Source organism: Aythya marila (assembly GCF_965140915.1).
Source record: "Aythya marila genome assembly, chromosome: 8".
Lineage (NCBI taxonomy): Eukaryota > Metazoa > Chordata > Aves > Anseriformes > Anatidae > Aythya > Aythya marila.
The window spans coordinates 1,620,030-1,642,363 of record NC_139049.1 but is presented as its reverse complement, the minus strand read 5'-3'; the positions used below and the strand labels follow the sequence as shown (position 1 = coordinate 1,642,363).

The window sequence follows — 22,334 nt, the reverse complement described above, 5'->3', positions numbered from 1 at the left end:
GCTGTCTCCCTAACATAATGTTAAATACCTGGGTGACAACATCGTAATGTGCTCTTGATCAATTGTTTTAAACACTGAAAGTGTAATTATTGTGGTGATATGGAACTCCGGTTCACCAGTATCTTATACTATATTAACTCTTTTTTTTTATCTGGTTTCTTCAGACTGGCAGATGGGCCCAGTCTTCTAGTAGTGAGTTGCTGTTGTCAGAACTTGACAGTGCACTTGTAACTAAGAGGATGTTATGAGAAGAGTTTACTGTTTTTATTAGAGTGAAACAATTGAAAGTCATTTAAAATGGATGTAAAACAACTAGTAGCTAGCCAAAAACAGTTTTGGATGTGTATTTTCCATATCACTACATAGGGTGATATTGTGTAGGAGATCTTAACTTTAAATCTCTTTCACAGATTCTTGGTGCATATAGTTTGAATGGCAGACTGCTTTCAGACATGGGGGGGGGGGGGAAGTTCCAACTTAAATGTTCTTTGAAACAGTAGGGCTAAAACCAACATTCATTAAGTGGAGTTATTTTTGTTGGATTTTATTTTGCCTTGGAATGCTGGGACTTCATGGGTTTGGCTGAAGCTTCAGTATTTCCCAGACATTTGGAAAAAGAACTGTGATTGATATTTCTAAAGACAAAATGAGGATGCAAGTTAAAGTTCCATAAGACCATGATATAGACTTGGGAGTTTTATTTCTTTTTTGTAAAGATCTATACAAAAAGAAGTGAATAGGCATTTATTTCTAAACAGAAGCAGAAGACTCAGTGGTTAAACAATCAAAAGATAACTGTTTTCATTTGGCTATGAGTAATGTAATTTCTCTGAAGAGCAGGCTCCTTTTTCTTTAATCACTAACTGGGGAAAAACTTTCATTTACGCGGCGTGTTCAGAAAAAAACTGCAGGAGCACTGCTACAGACGCTGGTGGCATAGAGGAAGACACTACAACAGTAAAAGGCTGCTTGCTTTGAGTTACACTGTAAATGCTTGTGAAGACAAGTCACGGATATCCGAAGCAAAGTGGTGGGCAGAGTTAAATACTACAGCAAGGCTATGGGTGCTGGCATGGATCATGTTACTAGAAATAGGGTACTGATGTTTGTACTTCTATCCAAATCTGCTGGGCTTACCGTAGATAGCTTAGACAACTTCTTGGAATTGGAAGTTACTGAATTGGTTGTGCTTTTCACTTCTAAAAGTTTTACCCTTTCTTATAGTCTGTCAGCAGCAGCAAGTTGTGATGAACTTGTAGCTTGCAAATGAAGGTGGTTACTGGTCAGTCACTCCGTAACTGATTTACTTGTTTGAATTTGAGTATAACTGATAGGAAGTTGATTCCTTGAAGGAAAGGAAAGTATCCAGAGGTGAGGGTCTTGCCTGTCTTTGTCATCTAATTTGTTTTATATTCTAGTAAGTAATGAAATTGTAAACCTTACCATGCTTTATAAGGCCATGCCTGTTTTCTCCATCACCTCTCTTCACATAGCCCTTGAGAAAGGGGACTCTGCACAGCCATTTTAAGGGAGATAGGCATTTCAGTTCTAGCTTGTGGATTGCGATACGTGTCACAATTAAACAAGTAGAATTAAACATAGAAAACAGGCTGCCAGTATATAGAAATAAATGTTGCATAGAATGTTGTATTTTTATCTTGTCCAAAATTTGATCCTTTTAACTTACCAATTTAACTCCTTGTGAATCTTGTATGCTTTAAAAGTAACGTCAAAAGCATTGATCTTCATTGTGGCTCAGTGAATATTTTAAAATGTGGCTTACTTGTTTCTGACTTCTGAAGTATGGATTTAAGGCTTTTAGTAAATTTAAGTGCACTGATGTACTTTTGTATATTTTCGCACTAATGTAGTGTAGCTGCTAGCACTGGCACTGCTCCAGGAGAAAGTTGGCTGAAAGCAGCATTAAAGGAACTAGATATTAAGGGATGAGTAGGAAAGTAAAGTCTGTGGAAAGGAGCTTTCAGGATAAAGCATGTCTGTCCTTCAGGCTTTGTTATTTTTTGAAACGTGATGATAATTGAACTCCAGTGAAATGGCTGACTTGCATTTTACTGAAAAACATTTCAAAGTGTTCCAATCTAGTACATGAACAAACTGAATTTGCAGTTCTTGATTTCAGCGGACTGATCTATGACTCTTCCTGTTTTGTTAGCCAACAGGACAGTCCTTCGAGGATAAGCATGTAGTTTGACACTCAGAAACTCAAAGATGTTTTCCAAACTGAGGCTTAAGAGCACAGAGAAACAAAGGAAATTCCTTCAAGTTCCTCCATAAAGCTTTTACTGTAGTCCTTCAGTGCTTTCTTTCATAGATCTGAGGCACTCTTGTCCATCTTTTACTCAAGTGCCATATCTAGATTCTTCACCCCTTGAAAGAAGGCATAGATGGTTCCCTGAAGGTTGTTAGTGTTCATATGCCAGGCTTGAGAGAGAACTCTTATAGAGATAAGGGGTCATCTTTAGGTAGTGCTTGCAAAAGCACCTTGGTTTGACTTCTCAGCTGGTGTACTGGCGAGTGCTTGAGAGACTGTAAACCACAGTGGTCTTCAGAGATAATTAAAAACCTAGAGTTTGTGGAAATAGAATTCAGTACAACTTTGTCAAAGTTCATATAAATAATATTTCAATCATTAACCGATGGCTTCAACCTTTGGTGGGTCACTGCAACATTTTTAATTAAGTGCCTTCTCAAAATACTTTATATATTAGATTATGTTGTGAACTTGCAGCTTTGTTTCTAGATATTCTAGGCCCATCAAAGTCTGAAGCCAACTTTAAAGAAAGCGTATTCATTAAGTGATACTACAGAGAGCTTCCTGCTAGCTTTAGATTTACACAGTCTAAAACGTTAGTCTGCTTGTAGAAAGGCATGGAAAGGCATCAGAAAGGCGTGGAGGGCTGGTGATTGTCAAACGGAATGAAAGCTGGTGTATGCCAGCATTGATATTCCTGGCTGTTGGTAGGTGACATTACAAGAAAAACTTAGGCATATGAGAGTAAATCAGGACTTTCTTGGACTTAGGCTGGAACCAGTTAAAATGATTTTCTTGTATAGAAGGTACAGATGAAGCTAATAGTGAAACCATGTTGGAGTCCTGAATTAGGATTTTAGATTGTCAGGAAGCCTGATAACAGGCTGATTCACCAGCTGCATCTCCTGTATGTCACTGCCTGAGTCAGTTTAGTTTATTCTTCAGCTATTAGAATGCTGTTACCTTTTGAAGCAAGCAGGAGACTGGCTTTATGGAATGCTATACAACTTGCTTGAAAACCATGTACACAACCACTTCCTTTTTTTTTTTTTTTTTTTTTTTTTTTTTTTTTTTAGGATTCCACCTCTTTCTCTTAGGAAGAGAAGAAAGGATAGAGAGAGGATGTGAAATACATATAGTATACATATTAATGTTTGTGTAGGGCTTGCAGTTTTTTTTCCTTTGTGTGATAAAAATAGTTGAGAGAATAATTCAGGTAATTAAGATAAGATTTAAGACACACTGCTTTCAGGGAAGCGCAGAATGCACATATTAACTGAACTCAGTGTCTACAGTGAAATATCTTTTTTTGTCAATAAGTCTAAATAGACTGAAAAATTTGTTTTTCTTGAAAAACAAATATTGTCTGTGTAGCAAATGTGATGGTAACATTTTGGGACTTACGGTAGGGTGCTACAGCATACCTATGAGATTCTCAGGCAAAAATATTTAGATAATACATATGTGATATGGGATGCTGTGGCCTGCCTACAGCTGGCCTTACATAAAATATTGAATCTGTTGTTCCACTGCAGTATTCATTTGGAATAACTCAAACCTAACACAGTATTGCACTGATCAGCAGCTGATTTCAGATGCTAAACTTAAAGCTGAGATGAGGAGTTCATGTATTTTAGTTGACATATGTGAAGTGCACGTATCACATACCTGTACAGAGCTCAATATAAATGTCTGTTACCTTTGCTGTAGCTTAAAGAAGCAGCCATAGGTCTGTGCCTTGCCTGGTGCTTGACCAGGTAGGTGAGCAGCGCTAACTGTTCTCTCACTGGAACCTGTAGTGGGGTAGAAGGTCTTTAGTGGCTTAGCCATTGTTTGGTTTTGTTCCCCTGTCTCTTTAAAGATTGATCTTTTCAAACTCAAAATTCCTGCACTTAAGACCAGGTAGATACCTCCTAATTAGGCAGGCAGATGCAAATGAGCTCTCCCTGTGCTCTTCATCTGTTGGACGTAAGCTCTGTGGCAACCTGGGAGCTGCTGCACTGTTCTGCCTTGGAGCCTCAATGACTCTGGTTTGGAGCTGAGCTGTCTGCTCAGTTGAGAATGCTGCAGAGGGTGAGGTGGGCATGATCCTGCCTGCTGGTCTACAGACCTGGCCTTCTTCAGTGGAAAGCATTGGTGTTCCTGCAAGCAGCACTTGTGTTCTCAGTCTGGTTAATTAGCAGGCTCTTGAAGGAGACCCCTCAGGCTGTGGAGTATTTGGCTGTCCTTGGTATTGCTGCAAACAGCTGGGCACCCTTTGCCACAATAATAAAGAGTAGCAAATGGAAGGATGGTTGAAAATTGGCTATGTCAATGATGCTCTGCGAAAGGGAGGCATGGCTGTAGGTCTGTGGAAATACTGCTAGTTAAGTAATCAGTTTTTAGAAGAAATGTGTTTAGGAGAGTGAGGAGACTGTTGAAAAACACCACAGAAAACATCAAAGGTTTGACAGTACTGCCTTTTTCAGTCTTTCCAAAATGTTGTGCTAAGCAACATGACATTTCTAAAGCAGAGAGGTGTTAAACTGTTTGCTTGTACGCTTACTGGTGTTTTTGCCATCCCTGACCCAGATACCCTGCAGCATCACATGTTCACCCTGAAAACTTGGTCATCCCCAAGCATCCTGTGTTGCAGAGAGCTTGGGTGGTACACTGAAGCATTAGGTTAGTAGATATTTCTGTCCTGTTTAGGTTTGGATGTGTTTTGTTCCTGACTAGCTGATGGAGGGTTTGAGACTTGCTGTGTGGGCATCTGCTACTTGGGCTAACAGCGTATCTCATTACTGAAGCGTTTTATTAGTTAGATGCTTTGGCTAGCATGTTCTGGATTTCTAGTACATCTTCAAGCAATATGTTTGATTCAGGGTGAGAGGAAAAAATAAAGAGAAAATCACTGGGTAAATGTCTTATGGGGAGGATATTATGGATATACTGCAGATAAGTAGGATGAGAAAGATCGAAGTCAAATGAGGATAAGAAATAAAGTTTTGGAAGCAAAGGCATGGTGTGTTAGACTATGAAAAAAGAGATGAACGTGCATTTTGGATTTGAGTGTTCTGATCACAGAAGATGGATTCCTGTAAATCACAGCTTCAGGGTATGTGATGCAATGAGTGAAGGCATGGTGTCTAGTTCTGGCTAATGTGTTTATGCCTTTTAAGGGATGTTTTTTCTACCTCTCACAAATACTTTGTACAACAATCTGGTGGTTGGAAGGCTTTTTTCTCCCCTTGATTTGAGCTTGTGGGAATCAAATCTAACTTTTTGGCTGTGAGTGCTTTCATCTAATCAAAACCAGTTTTCCCATCCCACACTTTAATATTTGAAAGGCAGTATGAAAAGAGGGAATTTGGTATGATTTGCGAAGGTTCCTATTTCTCCATTTAGAAAGGGCTGTCCGATAGCAGCCCCTGGGCTGAGATGGAGTTACTTTTTCCATTTGAAATTATGCTTTAATTGAATTCTGTTAGAGGACCTTGGGGAGCATTTTTTTTCCTGTTGTTTAAGGTTTTTAGTATCTTAGCAAGTACTGTATAAGCTGTATTGCAGAATTGTGACAACCGCTGAGCAATTCATTATTTTGAGGAAGTCAGATGAGATCTAAATTAACAGTTGTCAGCAACACTGCTTCAGGAGAATTTCCTCTTCAACCTGGTTTTGTTTTTGAGAAGTTTGCTAGGCAACTCACTCTTCTTTTCAGGTGTGTCTAGGTTGTCTCCAGTTGGGCTAGGACAGAAATCAAACCCGGGTTCATGCTGAGCTGGTGAATCAGTGTAGGTCAAGGTCTCTTGTGCCTTTGGTGGTTGAAGGAAGGTGTAGTGAGTGTTCATGAGAAAACATCTCCAGCAGTTGCTGCTCTTCCTTATCTTGTGATTAGTGAAGAAATCAACAAAAGAACTGGTGAGGCTGGCTGCTTTACTCTGTAGTCCTTGACCAGCGTTACTGCAGTCCACATGCTGTTGTGATCAGCCCCTGCTGATTCCTGACAGATGGATTCCCCTGGCTGCCAGCTCAGAGCTCCCTTCTGCTCCAGGTGCACCTCTCAAGAGTGCCCCTGAGCCCTCTTGAGCCCCAGAATTGGGAGCTGGCAGTGGGGTTGGGGTCACAGACACTTGCTTGTGCAGGGATGACCTGATGAGGAAGTCAGGAAGCAGAAGAGCTGACAGTGGAAGAGCTGCCTGATGGAAGGCAGTCAGGAGCAGTTGTGGATTAATGAACTTAAATGCTTTGTGACAGTTTTCTGCAGATGCTAGAGGATCTTTTACTTTGTAGTGTAGAAATGTGGTGTCTGCTCCTCTGGTCTGTCACTGTAGGGGGTTAATGAAGATTAGCAGAAGCCAGGGCGGTTGGGGTATTTACACTGATACACTTATGCTGCTTCAGTGAAGTAGTTGACTGCTTCTTTATATATATTTTTCTACGTTTTTGTGTTTTGTTTTGTTTTTTTTTTTTTAAGATTTTTTTAAAGTAAGCTTTTATTTCTATTCCATTTTGTAATGGGAAGTCTTAACTGATCTGCAGTATTTACTGCAAAAAACAGCTGTTGAACATATATCACAAATTCCTCTATCTTTCTTTGTGTATTAGCAGCATACTTGCATGTCACTACTTCTGTACTATTTTTATTGCTTTTGTTCCTTGTGTTGCTTCTGACAGCTTTGGGTGTTTTGGAAAAATAAATAATCCCAATGTTAGTTCATGTATATTGTATCTTTTTTCCTCTGTTCAGTGACAGCAGGTTGACTGAAAAGATTAATAAACAACCATTGCAACCTCTTTTTGTCATCACAGGTGGCGACAGACAAGGTTGCAGGAAAGCTGAGCTCTACTCTCTCATGGGTGAAGAACACTGTATCTCACACCGTCAGTCAAATGGCCAGTCAGGTGGCGAGTCCATCTGCCTCCTTGCACACTACATCATCCTCTACCACTCTGTCTACGCCTGCATTATCGCCATCTTCACCAACACAACTGAGTCCAGACGACTTAGAATTACTGGCTAAACTTGAGGAACAGAACAGGTGAATGGAAAACACCTTGGTCTTCAGGATATAATAATTTAGACTAAAATTAGGTTGTTGCAGTTTCAGCAGAGACTGCTAAAGGAGGTTTGGTTAAAAACTGCATGGCAGAACACTTTTGTTTCAAGGCCCCTAAGATAAAGAATTGACATTCTTGAGACGTGTGTTTTAGATGCTCTGTTTTTGTGGAATGTTCGAGGGTGTCTTTCTCTACTAGTCTTACGTGAATGTTTATAACAGCCTCTTATCCGAAGAACTTAGAGTGGAGCCACACGGTCTTCAGTATTCAATTTAAAATAGAGTATCTTAGGGTTGATACTTTTGTATAAACTCACCTTCTTAAATGAAAATGATATTTCTGTTAGCTTCTTGAAATGTGAAAGACCTTAGAATCGCATTGTTTTCTTGCTTTCCACTATACAACGTGCTCACATTTAGCCTTTAGCATGTTACTTGTTTACTGGTTTACATGGAGTAAAATTTAGTTCATAAAACTTAGTTGGAAACACTAGGAAAGCAGAGGCTGCTTTTCTGCTACTTATACAGTTTAAGGGCTCAAGCAAAATTTTTCAGTTCGTGTTCTGTAGTTTAGTCTGCGGATCAGGGTACCTAGTCTAGTACAGGTACAGCTAATAGAGGAGGCTTTGAATCTTCTCCAGTGTCGTGTGGCTGGAGACAGTGTTCAACCATCTGTTATTTGCAAGAAATACTAGGTGCATTCTGCTGGTATGCTAATGGTGACTGGTGCATAATACCTTAATTTCATGAAAGGTAAATCTCTAATTAGTCTTGTTTCTCTGGACTTTTTTTTTTGTGTAGACTGCCATTCTCTTTGCAGCCTTTGCATGCTTGTATATTTATCTGCACCATCTGTGTTTAAGATCCCACTTTTGTTTGGATCAGTTGCTATTGACTTGCATAGTCATTGCAAATTGACAATCTCATTCAGAAATAAAATTGGACCATATGATTTCTTAATGCTGAATTTCTAGAACCCTTATTTCCACTCTTGAGACATGATTTTTTTTTATGTTTTATGGCCTCTTGCAATGTTTGGTTGTATTTGAGAAGTACGTTTTAGTAGCCTATGAGAGGTTGACGGTAAAGGAGAATTTGAGTTCCAATAGCTTTCAGACTTACTGATGCTCTATAGCTATCTGCTGCCTTCCATTGAAGTTTGCTGTCCCTTGTGCTTCAGGAAAGTGCAGAAACTGACAGTTGAGCTCAAACTGGCTTTTGCTCCAGCATCTGTTAGCTTGCTGGACTTTGCAGTGGGGCAGCTGTGGTACTTGTGGTTTTATTCTACTGATTTAGCTGTGAGGGTAGTAACTTTCAGTAGAGGAGGAGAGTAACTGGAAGGTGGGGCTAATGCCACTGTGTCTCCTGGCATATCTTCTCTCATATCCATATTCTGCAGCCTAATACAAATGCAGTTTACATGGAAGTTTTTGATGAAGAATGGAAACCTGCTTCTAAACCACCTCATCCTCCTTTCCTTATGGTTTATGGGATGGTCGCTCCTTTGAGGATGTATTGTGTAACTTTTTTTACCATGCTAGTAGCAATTCAAAATTTATTAAAAGAAGAAAAAATGGAGATAAATAGTTCTTTGTAGAAAGCTAATTGGCATTTAATCTGAGGTTTTCAGCTCTATTCATGACCAAGGGACTAACTTCTATACGAAAAGCAGTAATATCTGTTCTTTGGACTGCTTATCTGTGTTAGGGCATAATGCTTCTGCCTCTAGAGTAGTCATATTACACCCTGCAGTTAGACTAGTTTGATTGTTGAAAGCTGAATGTGAACTTGGGCTTGCTAATCTTCTTCAGGTTAGCTTTTTGCATTTAGTAAAAGTTAAGAAAACTTGTTGGGTTTCATTTGATTTTTTTTTTTTTTTTTTAACCAGATCTGTTGTTCAATCCTATATTTAGTCTTCTTTTGTTGATGAGTTCTAATCAAAGTCTGTCCTATCAGGTCTCATTAAATGTACCTTTTCTTGTGAGATACAATACTTTAGAGCACCAAGTTTGTATTTATTTAATCATGTGAGGTGCACTGTAGTTCAGGAAAAGTTTGAATCTGCGTTTTAGCACAGTGACACTTTGACAAGGAATTGTACTCTGAACACAGGGAAGTTCTTGTTTCTGCTTAATGGAAGAATAGTTGGCGATGGATAACTTTAAAGGTTTCATTTCCATTGTTGACTTTCACATGAATAAGAAGAATTTGAATTGTTTAAACAAGTTAGAAACTGAAAAAACTCAAACTGTATCAAGTTATGAAGGTATCAAGGATTCTATAATCCAATTATACTGAAAGCCTCCTCAGAATAGTGAGGTAGCTCAGTCCAGAGTCCTGTTGGAGTTGTTTGGCATTAGTAAATCATTTATTAAGTTTTAGGTGAAGAAAACAGTCACTGAACACCACGGAACTTGCATGCTACTTGCTTTATAACAAGTTTCCCGTTTTTAAATCTATGGACAATGAGCTTATCCAGGTAAGGTCAAATTACTGAAATCTGGCATAACTTTTATCAGAAGCTGTGAAAACGGAAAGTAACTAGTCAGAGTCTTTTACAGTTGTAAGGGTTTTTGTAATCGTATTTATAATCATATTTCTTCTGTGCTTGTTTTTTCCTCTGTCATTACTTTGATCTTTTGATACTGGCCCAGACTAGCAAAGGAATTCCAAACTGTTTCCATTACGCACCAGTATAAATCAGGTTTCTAAACACGTTTTTGATTTTTTTTTCAAAATTAGATTTTTCTGCATTGTCTTAATATGAACTAAATTGAAATCAATTGTGAAAAAAAAAACTTACAGTATGGCCTTCAAACAAACTTTCTCAAAATAATGAAGTACTTCTGCAGAGACTGTACTTGTTATTTTCATTAATGAAAATACATTTATTCTAATTTGCATAAAAAAAAATAGGTGAAAGCTAGGTGCAGGGAAAGATAATGTAAATAACTCTACCTTAGTTGAGAGCTTGAATTGTAGGTACTCTGAAACTTGTGTAGAACGGCTATAAGTTACTAAATATCTAAAACCTGACTTGACCTTGCTAAAATACTGGAAGTCTTTTAGATTTTGTGCAGATGCATGAGAAATTAATCAACCATATCTGTCTGCTTTACAAGCATTAGAATTCGTGGAAGTTCAAGCACAAATAAAACTTGATACAGCAAAACACTTTTTTTTTTTTTTAAGTTACTCTTCAATTCTCGCTCTTAGCTAACATGTGGTCTAAAAAAGAACCTTCCCCCCGCTTATGGGGCTCAGTATGAGTTGTGGATAAACAGAGGAGGCCTTTTTGCCATGGATCCCCATCTGTCTCTACCTCCTTGTGAAATTGATGATCATAGCAGCCAGCTAGCAGGTAAATCCGTGATTTTTTTCTTCTTCCAAAGCAGAAGTACTGAGATTTCATCCTCCCTGTAGGAGGCAGCACAGGTCAGTGCCCTGAAGTCTGTAGGAACCTGTCCAGCACTTGGCATGTCTTTAATATACCTTGCTACCTGATAATCAGTGAAGTTCTCATGTCTGAGCTCCAGGATTTAATTACCCATTCATTAGCTGTACTAACAGCTGTTGTTGCCTGGTTCATATTCTTTAGGTCTGAGACTTCTCTCGTGCACTTATAAAACACCATGTTAATTTGAACAGTTGTCAGCAAACTTCAGGCATTCCAAAATTGCTTTGAGTTTTAATGATTGTCTGTATTTACATTGCCATTAAAAATAGAATGAAAAATGTGTAAACGGGTAGCTTTTTTGCAGGCTTCTTTTGTCTTTGCTTTAAAATTACTGTCTTTTCTAGGACTTGACATTTGACACTATTGTTAGGATATTAGTAAGAATATTTAACTTGCTTGTATTCGTGTTCTCTTTGTCAGAGTGATGCATGACAGCCCCATTTTCTATTGCTAGTAAAATCAAATCCTCTTGCTGGTACTTACACCTTAAAATAAAACTCACCAATATTTCCTGTAGGTCTGTTAATCTCTAGTTGGTAAATGTATGAAAGAGTTGGACTTGCAATGCTTTTGTACTTTCTCTAATTTGATCTTTTCACATTTTAAGATCTAGTTTGTGAGATCACAAAGAATTTGTATTAAAATCTCACTTCTGTTAGTGCTGACGAATTTTAAGGCATTTTTATCCCTTTATTGAAAGGCTGCAATGTGGGGTGCTCTTCTGTCTTCGGAATTGCTTGAACTCAAGAAAAAAAAAGTAACATTGAGCAGTTGTTCTCAAATTTAGTATGGGTGGAAAAACTGTACTGCTGAACCTCTGGATATGTTCTTTAAGAGTTTGAAGAACTGACTTGTAAACAAACTATTAGTAGTATGATACTGTGATAAGAATGACTAATTTTTTTTCATGCTTTCTTTGTAGGCTCCTGGAAACTGATAGCAAATCCCTGCGATCAGTAAATGGGTCAAGAAGAAATAGTGGATCTTCTCTTGTATCTAGCTCATCAGCTTCTAGCAATCTCAGCCATCTTGAAGAAGACTCGTGGATCCTGTGGGGGAGGATTGTGAATGAATGGGAAGATGTACGGAAAAAGAAAGAAAAGCAAGTTAAGGTAGTAGCTGGACAGCTTTTGTAGGATATATTTGTAATGTGATATAAGTGATAGCTTTTTATTTTCCTGTTGGCTGTATTCTTTTAAATATGTAATAGAAGCTTCTGATTAATTCTGCTTCAATTCCGAAGACTTTGTGCTTCCTACATAACCATTACTAGGCTTTAGTTTTGCCTAGCATGTCTTATTGAAATTAGATGCATACCAGAGATTTCAGCATATTTGTAATGAGAGATTCCTTGAATACAGGGGAGATATACTACATTTTCAAAATGGAATTACCTGCTTAGTCGTACAACAGCTGGATGCTATGATTATTTTCCCACTGAACAGCCATCTCTTTAAAAACATTATCACTAGAGGGCTTAATTCTACTGTATGAAGATCTGATAGGAATTTAGTTTCACTGTGCATGCCAAGTAACTTGACCCCAGGGATGCCCTTAAGTGGAAGAACACGCAGTTTCTGAACTCTGAGTGGGCCAGACAAATTGTGACCAGTGTGTGTTCAGTCTAGGTCAGTTGTGGGTTTATGCAGCAGCAGAGTTCAGTTATACTTCAAATTCAAACTAAAAAGCATCTAAGGCATTTAACATATTTGTGTTTCAGAAGCAGCAAGTACAGCAGCGTGGGATTTTTGTTCGTAGGCAGTCTGTTCTGCTGTGGTTCTTTATTGGCTGTAGTCAGTAGTTTTATGTGCAGAATACAAATTTCAAGGTCTTTTGAGCAGTTTGAAGTGTGTGTGTGTGTGAATAGGTTGTGGGAAGGCAGAACAATGGGCTAAAGCAAAGTATCTTTTATGTGAAGCAGTTGTGAAGAAAGAACATGACTTGAGAGAGGAAACGGGATGAAAATGAATTCAAGACTTCATGCTTGCATAGGGAAAACAGTTTCTGGAAAGGTGTTCCCAAAATGCTATGAAAAGAAGGCCACATGAACCTTGCAAAAGGAAAAAAAAAAAAAAAGCACAAGTGGGATGACAATAAGTAGATCTGGTTGGATAGGGTTCAGTGTTTGAACTGCCTGCATGTGGACGTTTTAAAGTGTCATGTGTCACTCACTTTTACTGCTGGTCAAGTATCATTTAGGGAGTGTTTGACTAACTTTTAGTAAATATTTAACTATATATTGCTAATGAGTTTTTCACTGCTTGTTAAATAATTCTCAGGTGTGTTTTTGTTTTTGTGTTTGTCAAAAGTCAACCTAAGCTTTGTTATCCTGAAATTAAAATGGAATATGGGAACATCCATACCCTTTTCAGGATGGTACTAGTAGGTATGATTTTTAGCAGCATAGCCATCTCTTTGTCTTGACTATGAAACCTAGTCTGAAGTTATTAGATACCTAGCAAGTTCTTGAAGCTTTAGGCATAGGTGTATATGCCTTCTTGTGTATGTGGTAAGTTCTGTTTGTGTGTCTTCGTTCTGCTTTGGAGCACCCTTCCTGTTTATGGAGAGATTCTAAAAGAAGACACAAGAAGTCCTGCATTACAGTATGCATAATACTGTGTAAAATACCATAATCTTATTGATATTTAATAGGTGTGTTTTCCTGCAGTTCCTCTAGGAATGATGAAGGTACTGACCCTGTTATTTTTGTCAAGCAGGTGCATTGTATCTTAAGGCAACAGATCACTTGTTAATGCTTTGTTTTTATTTTTATCCTTTCTGAGTCATTAGATGACTCATCTGCAATCTGATAGTGTGCTGTTGACATAATAGCTAGAGACAGATGTGGAAAGCTGATGTGTTAGGCTTGTCTTGGAGATGTAGGAAATAATATAGGGTGTCACAGTTGTGTCATGCACTGGACAAATCGTTGAAGTGACATTACTAGGATGGTTCTGAAAATGGCTGGGTATCTTGTGGATGTTAGAAAGCTGAGGTCAGTGATGTAAAGCTCCTGTGTCAAAGTTTGAGTTTAAGTAATTCAAAGCAGGACTGTCCCTTAAAGTATCACTGTTAAATTAGCTAATCTTTCTGGCTTGGTATCTTCCTACTTGGACAAGTAGGAAAAATACTTGGATAAATAGGAAAAGGAGGATGCTTTGCACAATAGAAGATGACTGGCTTCAGAATAAATACTAGTAAGCAAAATAAACTATCATGTAGGAGACAGCATACGTGATAATAGTTCTTAAGGTTTAAAACAAGAAAGGAACCTTCTTGTCTTAAAGAGGGGGTCTTCTAGGTCAGATTGATCCTAGTTGCAGAAAGTACTACTAAGTCTGTAAACTTCCTGACTCATACTTTTTTCATCAATTTTTTCAGATCAAGCAACAAGACTACTTCCTACTTGTGCTTTCTGAAAAGACAAGTACCAAACTTGGAATCTGGTTCTCAGATCTATTTATCTGGGAAGGTTTGAGTTGTATGATACGTAGCTGGTGATTTTTCTTGTTTTTGTTTTTTAGGAATGTAAAGTTAGTTCAGTAGATGTGAACCTAATGTCTTCTTAGTACAGTGTCAGAAAATAAATACTTTCTTAAAACAAAAAAGAACTTGGAAATACTGGCACACCAGTGAAATTAGATGCATCTGTCAAGTGTGTCAAATAACTTCCAATAGTAGTATTGTGCTATTTTATTCTGATTGGCTATGTTGTGGTTAGTTCCACTTTATTGTTTACTTGTATTTGGAATTATTTTTTACCAGTAATTTATTGTATCTTAAACTACAAATATAATTAAGGGTGTTGTCTTCATTAGTATTTTGTGAAAAATAATTATTAAATTCTGGGTAAGGGGGGTTCTTTTTAAAAAATGTATATATTTTTTTTAATATTCAGGTTTTTGAAGAAGCTTATGGGGTAGGGGAAGAACTAATTTTATTAGCTAATTTAGCCACTTAAAATGATGTGACTCACTGTAGTTAGCTGCCAGTAACCTATCAGGCTGCAACAGAGGCTTACATTTCATGAAATATGTGATTGATTTGTGACATGTTGTGAACATATTCTTGTGAGAAAACTAATTCCTTGAAATGTTATGCTCTTCAGGCTTACGCTTATTTTCAGGAAATAGTAATTTTGTATCCTTCTTTATGCTTTAGGAGCTTGTTCGAAAAGGGATACCTCATCATTTCAGAGCAATTGTTTGGCAATTGTTATGCAGTGCTCAAAGCATGCCAATAAAGGATCAGTATTCAGAGCTTTTGAAGATGACATCTCCATGTGAGAAACTAATAAGAAGGGATATTGCTAGAACATACCCTGAACATGACTTTTTTAAAGAGAAAGACAGTCTTGGACAGGAGGTTTTGTTTAATGTAATGAAGGTAAGACAGTATTTCAGTCCTTGAAAATAATTTAACATGAATGTGTGTAGAAGTTTGGAAATAATTTGCATTGTAGTAACTGAACTTACATCAGTTGCATGTGTTCTAGTTTTTTAAACTAGTTCTGCTTACCAAATTATATTCCAGTTTCAAAGATAGCTTTGAAATGTTTCTATAGTCAATGATTTTATAAGAGATTTAAAACATTTGCCTACTAAACATACATTAAAACAATCACAGGGTTACTGCTGAGATTATAATGGAGTAAAATATACTGTGAAGCAAGGTAAACAGTGTTGACAGTGAGAACACTGTAAATCAGAACTAGCACTCAGTTTAAGTGTTTCTGAACCTGTATGTTGTACCAGAAAATGGCAGATGCAGGCTAATGTGCAGCACCTAGTACCTAAGCACAAAATGAGAACACAATCCTAAAATTAAGTTGTCGTTGTATTGCCTTCATTGTAGCAGAACTTAAATTTTGAAAGACTTTTTTCCATAGCAGTTTTTACAGAAGAGTTAACAGGTTTCTAAATCATAGTAACTTCTATAATTCCAAGATGAAAGTGCAGTATGCGTGGAAACCAATACGTTTCTTCCATCTGTGAATAAAACTTCAGATTTTTTTTCTGAAAGGTAGTGTTTCTTTGTCATGTCTCCTGTAGAAGTGGTAATGCTATGCAGTTTGTATGCCAGTCCTCTCTTACCTTTTTACACTCGGCAAATTAATGTAGCTGGAAAGTGCAAGCTTTTTCTAGGTGTGCTTTAGTTTGTGCTTTCAAGGCCATCTGAGAGAAAAGTTCATATTCCTTCACAGCTGCAAGTAGCAACTAAATATTTGACCAAAACTTCTGAATAGAATGTCTGTCCTCTCTGGGATTAAGAGAGTAAGACCAAGTTATTAGCAAAATGATAGCACGAGCTATTTCATTCCACTAATAATGAGACTTTAATTGTTCAGAGTCTTAAAACTTTATTTTGTAGGCTTATTCTTTGGTGGATCGTGAAGTTGGATACTGTCAAGGAAGTGCTTTTATAGTTGGATTACTGCTTATGCAGGTAAACATGGTGTTAAAATGTGAACATTTAAAATCCCAGCTAAAATGCATCATTGTGGTAGTTTGAGGTTTTTTAGATTAAAAAAAAATAATTCTGTTACAATGCAGTTGTCAAGGGCTGCCACTTACTCTGCAAATCAAATGAGACTCACTCTCTGTAGTCTTGTCTTTACCAAGAAGATACTATCTTCCTGGGTGAGAGAATACACTTATTTCCCAGAGCTAAGATAGGATTGCAGAGTGTTGTTTAAGATATTAATGAAATTCTTACTTTCATTTCTGTTACATGGAACCTCCTCTAAGGTCAAATTAAACTTGACAAATTTTATAATCCTCAAGTTGCCTTTTGCTTTATAAGCTAGGGTATATTATAAGGAATTTGCAGACCTCTGTTTCAGTTTAGAAATCACTTGATAGGATTCAGTATATACAAAAGGATTATTATAGTAATTAGCTATAAATACCTCTCTTACAGAAAAAAGAGCAAACACAAAACCCTAAACCCTCTCCATCACCCTTACGCTTTTCCTGATTTTTTTACTGTGTTTTGTTTGTTTTAATATAGATGCCAGAAGAAGAGGCATTTTGCGTGTTTGTTAAATTAATGCAAGATTACAGACTACGAGAACTCTTTAAACCAAGCATGGCTGAACTGGGCCTTTGTATGTACCAGTTTGAATGCATGATTCAGGTGTGTACAGAAATCTATTGGACTCCCTTTTCAGTAACTAGTAATAATGGACTTGGAAATCACAGTTAAAGAGCAGGCATGTCTGACTAATAAGCTGTTCTCTGCCAGTAGCTGGTTTCAGGACTTCAGAAGCATATCCACATGGCTATATGATGTACTTTTTTTTAAAACCAGACGGTCTGCCAAAGTTTAATGTTGAAGCATGAGGATTTGTGGTGCTGTAGTTTAGGCATGTGAATGTTTAATCCTTTTTGCATTTGAGATTCAAAATTCATGTCTTCATAGTCAATTTATAGCCATTTAAAAAAAAAAAAGGCTGACAAAGAAAAAAACCACCTTGTTTTGTAATATGGTTCCTAATACGAGGGTGTCACATAGTGAATGATAAGACATGGGGATCTGCCTTATACCCTAGATCTCTCCAGCTCTTTCTGTAGCTTAGCCCATTCTAAGTGTGATTTAAGGATTTAGAAGTTTGTGACTTAGGATCAGGAAGTTTTCTTGTATTTTGTACTGTGTAGTACAGAAGTACTGTAGAGCATTCTATACTGGGACTCTTTGTTTGAACTGTATATTATTTTCATAATGTTATCTTTTCACATCCATATCAAATAACACTAGTTGTGTGTTTTATATAGCTGTTGCCTGTGCTAAATAAAAGTTAACTTTTTTCTTGTATCTGTCAAAACAATGTGCACAATAAAAACTACTGGCAAAAGCTTAACAGATTTTTTTTCTCATTTTCTTTTGCAGGAGCATCTTCCAGAGCTTTATGTGCACTTTCAGTCTCAGAGTTTTCACACTTCTATGTATGCATCATCATGGTTTCTAACTATATTTCTTACAACTTTTCCACTACCAATTGCAACAAGAATATTTGATATCTTTATGTCTGAGGTAACTACTCAATGCTCACATGCTCCATTGCAAGAGTAGATGCTAAAAGCATGTTAGATGTTAAGATGTTATTTGGGTAGCAGTATGAATTCCACTCTGATGGGCAAATCTCAAGTACCCTTGTTTTTCAGGCCTTATGCTTAACAGATTGTTTTGTATGGGAAGATTTTGTGCACATAGCTTCTCAGGGAAGAGCAACTATGTTAAGCATGTTTGGCAACTTTGTATTCTAAGCCTATTGAAGAGCTACTCTATCTGTCAGAAGTTCTGGATGCCATGCAATGGTATCATACAACAGGGACATCAGTTTTCCAGTATTTTGGGGTAGAAAGGAATTCTGCTTTCAGGCCAAAGTTGAAGTTCTATGGGGATAAGGAGATCAGGAAGAGGGAATGTTGGCAAAACTATTGCACAGAAGATGACAAGTAGCCAAAGGAATTTATAGAATTAATCACTGGCATTGTTAGTATAACATTGAAAGCATATTTAGAGGTAGAGCTTTGAGTGGTTGTAGTTAGCAGCAAACCAAAGTTTATGATCTGTTTACATCCTTCCTCTGCAATAATAATTTAAGAAAATATTAAGTCAAAAGTGGATCCTTTTAGCTGACACTCTACATATAGTGTCTTGGATGTTCCTGAGTTGAGTGTTCCTATGCATCTTTTTAAATAGTTAATTGTATTGTATGACATGAAATTAAAACATCCTTTTTTGAGAAGTACCTATCTTTTGTTCCTTTTTTTCCCCTCTTCTACTAGATGTGTTATACTTTTGATTAAGCTTACATAAAGAACAACTGTCATTCAAGATATTTTTACCTCAGCCCTTGCGTCTCTGAGGAGGATCTGACATCAGGACAAGTAACCTGACTACTTGTCCTTTGTACAAAAAAAGAACTTGTGACCAATTTGTTATTTAGAGATTTTTCAATTTCCCTCTTTCTTGTTTAGGAAACTGGATGAGCTTTCCAATGTTAGTAAATAATAGAATTAAATAATAGAATCATCCTATGCTGTTGATAATGCCATGAATAATTGTTGGTTATTTTTTAACTTCTGTTTTCAGGGTTTAGAGATTGTATTTCGAGTAGGTTTAGCTCTACTTCAGATGAACCAAGCAGAATTACTGCAACTTGACATGGAAGGAATGTTACAGGTAAGTTAAGGTTGATATAATTGTAAGAGATGCCTGAAATGTGTAGTGTGTGTATATTTCTCTGCACCTACTAACTGTATGTAATCTTGTGCTCTGATTGCTTTTAGCACTTTCAAAAGGTCATTCCACATCAGTTTGACAGTGGTCCAGACAAATTAATCCAAGCATCCTACCAAGTCAAATACAATGCAAAAAAGATGAAAAAGTAGGTATAACATTTTGAGAAAAGACTGCTACTGCTTAGGGTTACTGTTTTGTTTCTTTAAAGCTAGTTGTTCAGTACTTCACTTTGAATTTTCCATGTTTAAATTTTGGGGGACTTTATTACTGTAAATGGTTAGAATTGAAGTTCTGTTTGCAAGAGAATACTTCTAAAGCAGCTTTTGCTATTTTTTTTAAATGTAATAGTTATATCTCACGTAACCTAAAAATCTCATTGAGGAAAGCTGTCGGTTATCGAAAATTATGGAACTTCTGTAAACAGGATTTGAATAGAAAAAAGCAGTGTGGTGTGGGATACATGTGGTTTTGTTTCCTCTTTCTTGTGAGGATGAAGTAGGGAAGAGATTTTAAACTTAAGAACTTAGGCCAGATCGTAATAAGGTTTTTAGTTTACAGACTGTATGTGTACTCAAGACTATTACTGTTTAAAATAAAGGTCATTAAGTTTTGCAACACCATTGATAATTGTAAGATAATCTTGGCTCTGGGTTTGAAATTCTGAGCATGCTGCTACCTTTTTTTTTTTTAAGGTTAGTTGCACGTCTTCACTTTTCTGCCTTCTGTAACAAGCCAGTTTGCATACTTCATGCTTTTCTGGGGTTACATTTGGCAATTCTTCTGTTCTTAATCTGGGCCTTTATTGCAGTATATTGCAGTGCAAGAACAGCAGAGGTACAGATTTGTGCCAGGGTCTTTCAAAATAAATTTGCCAATTCTTCTGTCAGCAGTCTGATCAGTACTGTGGAGTGAACAGTTGGTGTTCTTTAAAACAGAAGCAGTAACAAAGATTACAGGGAAAATGCTTCCTGTGAAAGCCAATACTTTTCATTTCAAAGATGTCCAATCCAAGTATTCACAGGTGGAATGTATTGGCAACTTTCAAGCAGTTGTCTAAACAGGAAATATCAGCCTTTGTGTTCTACTGTTGCTTGTTATCTATTAGACCAATTCATTGTCTAATTTTTCTAATCATCCTTTATGATTTCCAACTTTTAGGTTAGAGAAGGAATACACTACAATAAAAACAAAAGAAATGGAAGAACAAGTTGAAATCAAAGTAAGAACGTCTCAACAAATTTATTTGTGAATCCGCTTTTCTGAGATGTGGGTTACATGTCTGGTCTGTATATCACAGAATGTTTGGGTTAGAAGGGACTGTAAAGATCATTTATTTCCACCCACCTGCCACGTCAGGGACACCTCCCACTGGTTCAGGTTGCCCAGGGCCCCATCCATCTTGGCCTTGAACACCTCCAGGGATGGGGCATCTACAGCTTCTCTGGGCAACCTGTTCCAGTGCCTCACCACCCTCTGAGTGAAGAATTTCTTCCTAATGTTTTACCTAAATCTACCATCTTTTCACTTAAAAATTATTACCCCTTGTCCTATCACTACACTCCCGGGTAAGAGTCCTTCCTCAGCTTTCTTGCAGGCCCCTTTAGAGGCCCCATATCGGTACCAGAAGGAAGGACGTGTAGCAGGACATGTAATTGAGGTCCCAAAATGTTTTTCAGCAGTGGAATTGTTCATAATTGTTCATAAAGGGCACTTTCAGTGAAATTGAGACTGCTGGTGGAAAAAATTAAAGAAAAATCATTGGTGGAGACCTGCTGCGCTTAGTTCTCATTACTTGCTCCTTACTAAAGCTTGATTACAGATGACCTCATTTATCAGAGCTTCATTACATGCTGGCTTGGGTGTAGGTATTCCACACAGGTCTCAAAAACATATGTTGAAGGAGTTCTTATCACAATTCACTTAAGTGGTTTACCTTTGACTTGAGAACTTTTTTTATTATTATTCATTAGACCCAAGGTTAGGTGTCTTCTGTCTGCAGCCACTCTTTATTACAGAGCTTCTGCAATTGATATAATGTGAGAAGCAGGGAGTGGTGGTGGAAAAATCAGCTCTGTTCTGAAAGGTTTATGTTTTCCTAACTGGCCTGCTTCCTGTACTTAATCACAGTATCTTTTTGCTTTTGTGACATAAAGAAATTTTTGGTATCTTTTTTTCCTTTTTCACAGTTAAGTTTTAACTGTGGGTTTGTTTCTTGGTCATAAAATATGGTCAGCTCCATGAGAAAAGGCAGTGGGAGAAGTAATAGACTAGTATGGTATACAGAGCTTGTTAGAGGGAATGAGTTGCAGCCTTCCTTTTTCCTGTCCACTGCTGTTCATTTGGCTTGCGGTATCAGTTTTAAAGTTTTTGTAGTTCTTGAGGAAAAATTCAGTGACATGTACCTGGGAGCACAGAAATGTTCCATGCTTTTTTGGACGGTTTATCCTAATAAACAGGTAGCAAAGCAGTTTGCACCATTCTTAACCTCCTTCAGGACCTGCTGGGGTAGCTTCTCAAACCATGATTTACAGGAAATACACTAGTAAAATATGCAGCTCAGTACAATTATTTCTAACTTCTGAGGTATTTGAGGTAAATAACTCTCATTACAAATGAGATAAAATAATTCAAAAAATACATAAACCTTTTCCGTCCAAGGAAAAGGAATGATACCTGTGTAGCATCTCATTTACCTGTCCTAGTTCAAGGAGTATATTCTCATCTCCATTAACCATGAGAACTGTGTCAGTTTCATTTATGAAGAGGTTAAGTCTAATGGTGTGTGGTTAAACCCTTTGGTTCACCTGTACATCTACTGCTTTTATCTATTGCTGACACAAATACTTTCTTGTACCTTTTTCTTATCTTTGCTCTGTCAAGATATTTAAACTCAAGTTTTGAGTTAGTACATGACATAAAGATGTTTCAAAAGGCTGTCTCTACTAATTTTTGTATTGATTATGATTTTCATAGGCAGATATTTTTTTTAAAGCTAACTTGCTTGGCTTTTATCAGACTTTCCATTTATAACTTGAGAAATACAATTCTGAATTGTTTACATTGCAGAGGTTACGAACTGAGAATAGACTCCTAAAACAGCGCATTGAAACATTAGAAAAAGTAAGTATGTTACTGACTAGATTTAATGTTATTTATACTTATCAGTGGTAATTGTATTATATGATATGAGAATCTCATACCTATAGCTTTCTATTTCTCCCGCTAATTTATGGTGTATACTAACAGTGCTTAATCAAAAACATGGCAATAACAGAGCAATTAAGGTCAGTGTTTATAAATGTTTATGATGTCTGATTCT

At 37.1% G+C, this 22,334-nt stretch overlaps 1 protein-coding gene across 12 annotated transcripts in view; it reads left to right on the top strand.

Moving 5' to 3' along the window:
• Window positions 1-22,334, top strand: part of EVI5 (ecotropic viral integration site 5) — a 74,928-nt gene that overhangs the window by 3,039 nt on the left and 49,555 nt on the right. For 8 of the 12 annotated variants that reach the window (XM_082765583.1, XM_082765578.1, XM_082765584.1 and 5 more), the window contains exons 2-11: window positions 7,064-7,293; window positions 11,691-11,880; window positions 14,930-15,154; window positions 16,139-16,213; window positions 16,778-16,903; window positions 17,657-17,800; window positions 18,866-18,955; window positions 19,063-19,160; window positions 20,174-20,234; window positions 22,082-22,135. In XM_082765583.1, coding sequence (XP_082621709.1) covers window positions 7,145-7,293; window positions 11,691-11,880; window positions 14,930-15,154; window positions 16,139-16,213; window positions 16,778-16,903; window positions 17,657-17,800; window positions 18,866-18,955; window positions 19,063-19,160; window positions 20,174-20,234; window positions 22,082-22,135 — 1,212 coding nt within the window. In that variant the 5' untranslated portion in view covers window positions 7,064-7,144. Of the gene's footprint in view, window positions 1-7,063; window positions 7,294-9,699; window positions 9,791-10,527; window positions 10,673-11,690; window positions 11,881-14,163; window positions 14,266-14,929; window positions 15,155-16,138; window positions 16,214-16,777; window positions 16,904-17,656; window positions 17,801-18,865; window positions 18,956-19,062; window positions 19,161-20,173; window positions 20,235-22,081; window positions 22,136-22,334 lie in introns of those variants that run through there. The other 4 variants (XM_082765576.1, XM_082765575.1, XM_082765579.1 and 1 more) reach the window with 4 other exon arrangements.